Genomic DNA, 7692 nt, shown 5'->3' with positions numbered 1-7692 from the left:
GCAGGACGCACGTCTGTCTTACCAATTCCCCGGGGAGGCGTAAGAATTGGTCGCGGTGGTGAAATAAGTACTATATAAAGAAGAATTGCCACGGATACCATCGGCAACAACCTTTAATGCAAGAGGACACTAACGCTTACGGCTGAATCTCTTCAGGGATGGAAAGTTAGCTGCGCCTCATGTGAGTCATTAGCGGCTGTGAGCCACTCCTTCGGACAGAAAAAGCGTTTTAGAGTTCGGCACAGTATACATTGCTAAGGAATAGACCAAGGGGGAATAGAAGCAAAGTTTATAGGTAAAGGAGTTGGACCAAGGGTAAAAAATTAATTAGAGGGAATATTCTGATATTCTGACAAGGGAATAAATAAGTTTGTAAGCGGCTATCGTTATGTCGACTGCGAAAGCAAAACAAAGTCACTACGTCGGACGTCGGAGTGGTTTAGCCGGTAGAATCGGTGGGCATTACAGATAGAGATGCGTGAACACAATTATGTATATCGCGAATGCACTGTCAGCGTAACTTTAAAAGAACTAAGAGGCACGGACATTGACATGCCTGTCTCGGACACATGAACAAGAGCTTGCTGGTTTTATGTATGCAGTCAGGAGTGTGCAAGTATCATTGGCTTTGCAAATCAGCGTTCGCAGTAAAAATGTCCTTCTTTTGCCATAGGAGACATCCGGCTGCAAGGAAAACCCCATTGCTAAACTTAACAAATTCTCTATTGACAGCTGTCACTGTAAAAGAACAGAGTTCTTGCTGTGCTGGCACTGACGCTCAGATGCCCCGCGCGAATTTCATCTAGAACATAGATTTATCATAGATCATAGATTGATACCCTTGATTTTATGCTGCAAGAACAGGCGAAACTGAATAGATGGGGCCACGCGCAGCCGGTGGATGTGTGTTACACGATACATACACAGTCCTGAATTGTAGCTCTTTTTAGGCCTCTGATTAAGCGGATTTTTTATTAGTGTTGTTTTTTGTGTACCTAAGGTTTACTTTAGTGTTTAAAAATGTCGTCCACGGCGTTCACAGCTGCTTCTTGTAAGATGACGCATAGCACAGTGTTCTGTTCACTGGTGTAGGTAGCCATAGCCTACACCGTCCACGCCTCTCAGGACGTCGTGGTTGAATGCGAAGTCAGTGGACTCCGCGGAGCGGGTACATCAGTACTTAGCCATAGTTAGTGCGAACGGGGGTACGACAGGATACATTCGGGGTTTCAGAAGCGGTTCCTGAACAATCCTTCTGCAGTTTTCGTTCAGTGTACGTGGGATTTCTTTCGGTTCTGGAACAATTTTCATTCACTGTTCCAGACAACACCAGCATTTTTCGTTGAAAATTTAATGACATTTTCGCGAATATCATTTGGTGGCGTAGAAATATTCGCGATAATGCCGTAAAATTTTTAGCGAGCAATGCTGGTGTGGTCGCAATGCCGTGGGATGGCTTTGCCTCTGCGCTGTATTTTTTGATGATCCAATTGAATAACGTCACGCTAACGTCTTCGACAACTTATAAAGGTGTTACTAAGGCGTGTCCATTCTTTTTAAAAGTGGTTATGAACACGCGGCGGCATATCTGTACGAATTATTCGGGCACATATAGGCATGTTAATAAGCGCATAATAATTCTTCCTAAAATATTTTTATTGACCCAGTAAACCCCGAATATTACGAATACCTGCATAATTGATCCCAGCACAGTCACTAGAGGCAAATACTGTTCTCAAAGTGCTTAGATGCTTACTTAAAACACTTTTATTGTGATCCCGTGAAGGGTATGTGGGCAAGTACCGTGCGGCTAATTTCAGGACCACCACAGAACACTCCTACGGTCCTGGTCATGGTCAAAGAAGCTCACTCGAATGGAAATTGGTCGAATCCTGTTTCTAATCGTCGGAAAGCTTTTCCAAGCCTTCAATCGGGTAGATATCTTATCGAATACTATAGCCGTCATCAGTAATTTGAACAAGGATTTATGAATATCACAGAATATTAGTCTTACTGCCTTTAGGACACCCAATACCGGTTTATAGGAAGCTTTTTGTATTAGGTAGGACTCCTTTAAACGCACACAGATGCAGCCAGGCAGTTTCCAGAAGATGAAGTTCTTGTAAATTAACGAGACCGTGTTTCAATTACTTTTGACGGCACCTGTACACTTCGTGCACCGGAAATACCGATACCATTCTCCAAGAAAGATGCTTCGGTTCTTGCATCTAGCCTGGCATGGAACATGCAGCGTTCAACCTGGCGGACGTGTCAAATCATTACGTGGCAATATATTCTGTCGATCCGCACAGAAACTTAAAATGCCGCCAGGACTCTCTAAATTCTACATCGCATACGGCTTAATGTCGCACACACGCGAAACTTCCTTTCTGAGATAAAATGGGCCAAGTCGCCACTCTGTTCAGACTGCAGCACCTGCCCTGGGAATGCGCATTATTAAGTGATCAAAGAGAGTCTCTCGGAGTGTTTGTAGGGCTGCCGCTTTCTGTGTACATTCAACTGAAGGACGTCTCGGGTCCGTGGGCATGCTCCCAAACGTGCTTCGCGGGCCCCGAAAGCTCTGATCGCGTACCTGCAACAGACGGTTCTTTTGCAGATGACTCTGCAGATGACTGAACGCATTTGTGCTCATCAACTTCTTCAACATCATCACCATCATCTTTATCATTGTCACGACATTCATCTGGCGTAGCAAGCCAGGCAGTTTGGCCCGGCTAACATCGCCAGACTTAATTAAAGATAGTTCTCCCTCTCTTTCTCTCTCTCTCTGTACATAAGCGGAAGGCAAGGGGATGCAGTTACACAAATCTGCTTTGGCTCTCATGCGCGAGCGAGCCTACATTTTTCTCTGCACTGGGAATAAAACTAAGCAAGTGCAACGCCATCTGCACAAATGTTGGCAGCACAAGTAAAGTGAAATCGCCCTGAAGTTGTCTACGATGTTTGGAAAAAGCCACAGCGAACGCTGGCGCTAGCTAATGTAGGTCGTACAACATTAGCCCAGCTTCAAAATTTGCTGAAAATGAGACTCGGAATACTTTATGATGTTTTTGTTTCACAGGGTGCTTTATTAATACTAACAAAGAAGAAAAAAAAACAATAAGTGTATTCATCGCTGCACACACACAGGTGATTTTTATTCACGTGACAGATACTGTTTTTTTTTATTTTCTCGTCAACTAAACCACATGTTTACAACGTCTTCACGAAACAGATTTACTTTCGCCAACGAAGAGGTCTTCCTGGCTGCTTTCTTATCCCATGTCGCATGCGTCATTATTAGTATATCGGGGCACTGCACCCCTTCAGACCGCTCGGATTGTCATGCTTCTTGAAGCTATGTCTAAACTACGCGTTTTGTTATTTTTGTTCGACGTTTTTTTTTTCTTGGGGGACCTGAAGTACTCTTAACTTGGGAGCCGCGCTCTCTTCAGAAGAATCGTGATCGCGTTAAGGTCAGCGATGCGTCCAGTGGCACCTTTTTTTTGTTTACGCGGATTTCCGTGGAGCTTCCATGTCTGAAAGAGATAGACAAAAAAGTCAGCCGATTAGCATCAGTAAAGTGAAGTCACTGCGGTCTGTTGCAATTATTGCAATGCGTCAATTGGGGGCCTTTGTGCCGCGAAGCTGAACTCCGACATCTGCTATGGCACCCCATCGAAAGTTCAAGTTTCTGCTAAACCACCCGCCGCCGTAGCTCAGGGTCTAAGGCGTTATGCTACTGAGCCCAAGGACGAGGGTTCAGTCCCGGCCGTGGTGGCTGCTCTTCAGATGGAGGCGAAAAGGGCAAACGCCTGTGTGTCTTGATTTCGGCGCACGTTAAGGATTTCCAAGTGATCAAAATAATTCCGGAGCTCTCCACTAGAGCGCTCTTCAAAGCTGAAATTTAGTTTCGGCGCCTCAAACCTCGTAATTTGAATTTTTCGTTTTCTGCTAAACCAATGAACCCATGGGAATGAAATAAGCTCACAAGAAAGTTAGTTACGATGTAGAAAAATAACGCTTGAAAGGCTCAAAGGTGAGAGTTGGCCTTTAATTACTACTAAACGCAGAATTGGGAGCTAAAAATTTTGGAATTAGACGTTTACGAAATCTAATCTGGTCAGCTATAAGACTCCGCGTTGAAAATTGGGGGATCGCCGACCAAAGGTTTATTAAAGAAGGCGTTTCGGTTTCAACACAAAAGCCTTGTCCACTCAAAAGGTTGGCCGTACGACCATCGTAACGTAATGAAATCTAATTTTGGATGAAATTTCGTCTCGCCTGGTATAAGATTTAAAGTCAGAAACGGAGGATGAACGAAGCTTCCGTAGGGAAGCCGAATAGTCTTTTTCTTTATTCTTTTAAATATACCCTGGAATAATGATTCCCACTTCCTCTTCATTAACCATGAGCCGCTGTTTAGGACGCGGGATATCGAGGAACGCAACTTTGTATAGTTCTGAAGTACGTTGAACGTGGTATGTTACACGGAAATTTAGCTAGTATTTCGCCAGCGGTGGCGAAATTTCTTTTTGTACGAAAGAGTGCTGACATCACCTCGAATGGCCTTAGACTAATGACCTCTTCTCACATATCGCGCATTCAGAACGTTGTTGCGGGTACACACGCGTGCGAGACCTGCGCAGATCCCCACGTGTGCTGAGCGCGGAGCCGTAAGTAGCCTGGGCAAGGGATGATGCGGCCACACATTGTGGCCCCACCATCGCGTATATGGCTTCGGTGCCGCTCGGCCAAACAGGAAATTGCCTCAGCTATAGGAACCACCACCCCTCACGCTAGAAAGAAACCGATAGCTTGTTCCTTCCTTCTATTTTCTCCCTTGTTCCGTCTTCTCGTTGGAGCAGGAACAGTTCCGCGAAGCACCGTGTTTTGACCGCGCCCGTGAAAACGTACGGGCGAGCTCCAACCATAACTTACGCGGATTTCCTTCATACGCGATGTACGGCGCTTGCGTACCTGCGTCATATTCGGCGTCGTAAGCGATTGGCCTTTTAGGTAAGAGTTTGTCGACTGTACTACAGTAAAAGCCCGTTAAATCGAACTCGGGTAATTCGAACTTCCGGTTAATTCAAACTCACGCCCTGGTTCCTGCACAGGCCTCTATATATTTCAATGGGGGAAAACTCCCGATAATTCGAACGCGTCGGTTCCAGAACGGTTAATTCGAACTATGATCCCTGATTTCCGACGCCCCTCGCAGAAGAAGTCGGCCCAGAGTGATTACAATGTGTTGCAAATCTAAACCAAACCAAATTTACTAGAAATGCAAAACAACGAAACAGAAAAACGACAGCGTGGTGCACACGCTACGCTCCTGCAACAGGTTATTTCGCTTCTATACAGAGGGAGCCGCGCCACCGGCGCCAGTGCTCCGGCGCATGCCATTGTTATTTACGAAAGATTATTTACGAAATCACCCACCACAAACGTGTAGTAGCGCCTAAATCGCGATAACGAGTCCAGAGGTGGCTTCTTTGTGTTCTGCCCGCGCACTGTGGAGCGATTTCCATTCATTCTAGCGCCTTCCCGCTAATTAAAACTCCGCTTAATGCGAATAATTTTGCGGTCCCCTTCGAGTTCGAATTAACGAGCTTTTACTGTATTATAGAGAATGCGGAAACACCACTCGAACAACGTCTAGGAGAGTTTCCAGAAATGTTTTACTCGCATGCAAGATCGTTTTAATCTGCAAGGAAGGAACGCCTAGTCAGCTCGAACGTGCTTTTATTACAGCTGCCTTGGAAGGCCTCCGAAGAAGCGGTTCTATTACGGAAACCGGACGTCGGCTTTTTCGCTCACTGGGTCAATTAGGAATTTCGCTGGAATAAAGTTGTAGCATTAATAAACGTAGCTACGCGGCCCTCGTGCCTGGCCGAAGTAGCAGCACTTGTGGGCGCTCCTTCTGCCCTGTGGAGGTGACGGTCGCCGGACTTACCTCGCTGGAGAGAGGCGGCTGGCGCTGTCTGCCAGGGAGAAAAGCGCTCCCGGCGGGCGTTCCTCGACGCGGGTTCCTGAGAATCACCGCCTCCGGCCGCTCTCGAACAGGCGCTGCCGGAGAGCCTGCAGGTTCTTCATGGAGGGCTGGTTCCGGTTCAGGATGAAGTCCGGGAGGTCCACGCCCATCATCACTGCGACCAACAAGGCGTCGTCTGAATGACAGTGATAATAGAGCCTGGTTGCTGCGTTTTCTGAGGAATACGAGTTTACCCGAACGACTGCAGTGCCTAAAACGGGACTAGAGTGCGCGCGCGAGCGTTCCCGCTCCTATCTCTTCCATTTCCCCCGCCCTCTGTTACCATGTTATTCCAGTTACCACGTGCCGATGGTTTCGTCTTTGAGAAAAACCGTCGTGAACATCAATTACGATCGCGAGCCGAGAGCTGAGAGATAACATGGAAAACAAGCAACAGATCACGGTGAAAATCAAGGGAAGATTAAACACATCGTATGACTGCATTAGGTGTTCTGCCCTCCCGGATACTGCACCGCAACAGCTGCTAATACTGCAAAGTTTCATTCGACTGTAGCGCGCGCCTATTTCGTCGCCGGTGTGATATCGGTTCATATCACAACGCTTAGGTAGATTTTCTTTTTTTTTAGTGCAGGGAGCATATAAAAGCACTCCTCAACAAGATTATGAGAGTGAGTTCAAAAACTAATCAGAGCAAAAAATGATTGACGTTGAGCCCTTTTCAGGTGATTGTACGACGAAGGTGTTAAAATACCAATGAAAATGTATTACAGATTAAATTACAAATTCGCTTGGAATCGCGAATGGACAATTCTTTGTTTATTTGTGTAATGATCGTGGCGGAGTATAAATGACTCCAAGAAAGCAAACATGTTTGTAATTCGCAATTAAGCATTTTTCTGAACTGCTAGTTTAGGTAAACTTGGAAGGACGATAGTTTTATCCTAGCCCACAAGAATGTGGCCGTCCTTTCCACAGCAGCTTTGTGATGCGGTTGGAACGGATTGAGAGCGGCGGCTTCATTTTTTCTGTGTTAGAACCGCGACTGATAGTTATCGATAATACGTGTAGCGATAACATTTACCGCGGTTATGTACTCGTTTGTGCAGGTCTCAGCCATTGTGCTCCATGATTTTCGCAGTAGAACACAAGCTTTTTCAAGAGATATGCTCATTAGAGAGCTACAGTGCGATCGTGAGAAAGATGGCTTTATTATTATTATGGTTGTGTTTAATGGCGCAAGGGTATCTGCGACCAAAGAGTGCCAGGACTCTGTTAGGTGGTCCTTCTATGTCAGGTTTGTAGTTAAAATGTGTATGAGATGAGCATGGGCATGGCGCTGCCTAAAAAACTATAGATGGGTGTAGAGGGCCCGCAGTATAAAACATAAAAATGCTGATGATGGCGGATGAAAGGAACAATGGTGGATACATGAGGGCGCCTGGAGCCTCAGAGCATGCTGCGCCGTCAGGCTCCCTGTGCGCACAAAACAGTCTTCAGAAACTCCCTGAAATAGGAGAGAGTCTGTGGTCTGAAGTCACGCCCTGTATGAAATGAGTTTTAAGAAATGGACATCTGCAAGATAAGTTAAAAGACACTCGTAAGAGAACATTGGTTCGTCTCCTAAGAATAGTGAAGGGTGTAGTGGAATATTGTGTGTGTAGGGCTTCGCAGCAAACAGTATTCTGCTGACGGGC

The 7692-nt window shown here is 46.0% G+C and overlaps 1 protein-coding gene across 2 annotated transcripts in view; it reads right to left on the bottom strand.

Annotated features, from left to right (window-relative positions):
* Positions 1-3408: 3408 nt before the first annotated feature.
* The window catches only part of LOC144174831 (uncharacterized), a 134859-nt gene continuing 130575 nt past the window's right edge, over positions 3409-7692 (bottom strand). For both annotated transcript variants that reach the window (XM_077703749.1, XM_077703750.1), the window contains exons 3-4: positions 5960-6152; positions 3409-3539 (exon numbers count right to left, since the gene is read on the bottom strand). In XM_077703749.1, the coding sequence (XP_077559875.1) occupies positions 6043-6152 (110 nt within the window). In that variant the 3' untranslated portion in view covers positions 3409-3539; positions 5960-6042. The remainder of the gene's footprint in view (positions 3540-5959; positions 6153-7692) is intronic.

The sequence above is a fragment of the Haemaphysalis longicornis genome, unplaced genomic scaffold (genome assembly GCF_048455015.1).
Source record: "Haemaphysalis longicornis isolate Haplotype H1 unplaced genomic scaffold, Haemaphysalis longicornis Haplotype H1 scaffold_3, whole genome shotgun sequence".
NCBI lineage: Eukaryota > Metazoa > Arthropoda > Arachnida > Ixodida > Ixodidae > Haemaphysalis > Haemaphysalis longicornis.
This window is presented reverse-complemented; position numbering and strand designations above follow the sequence as displayed.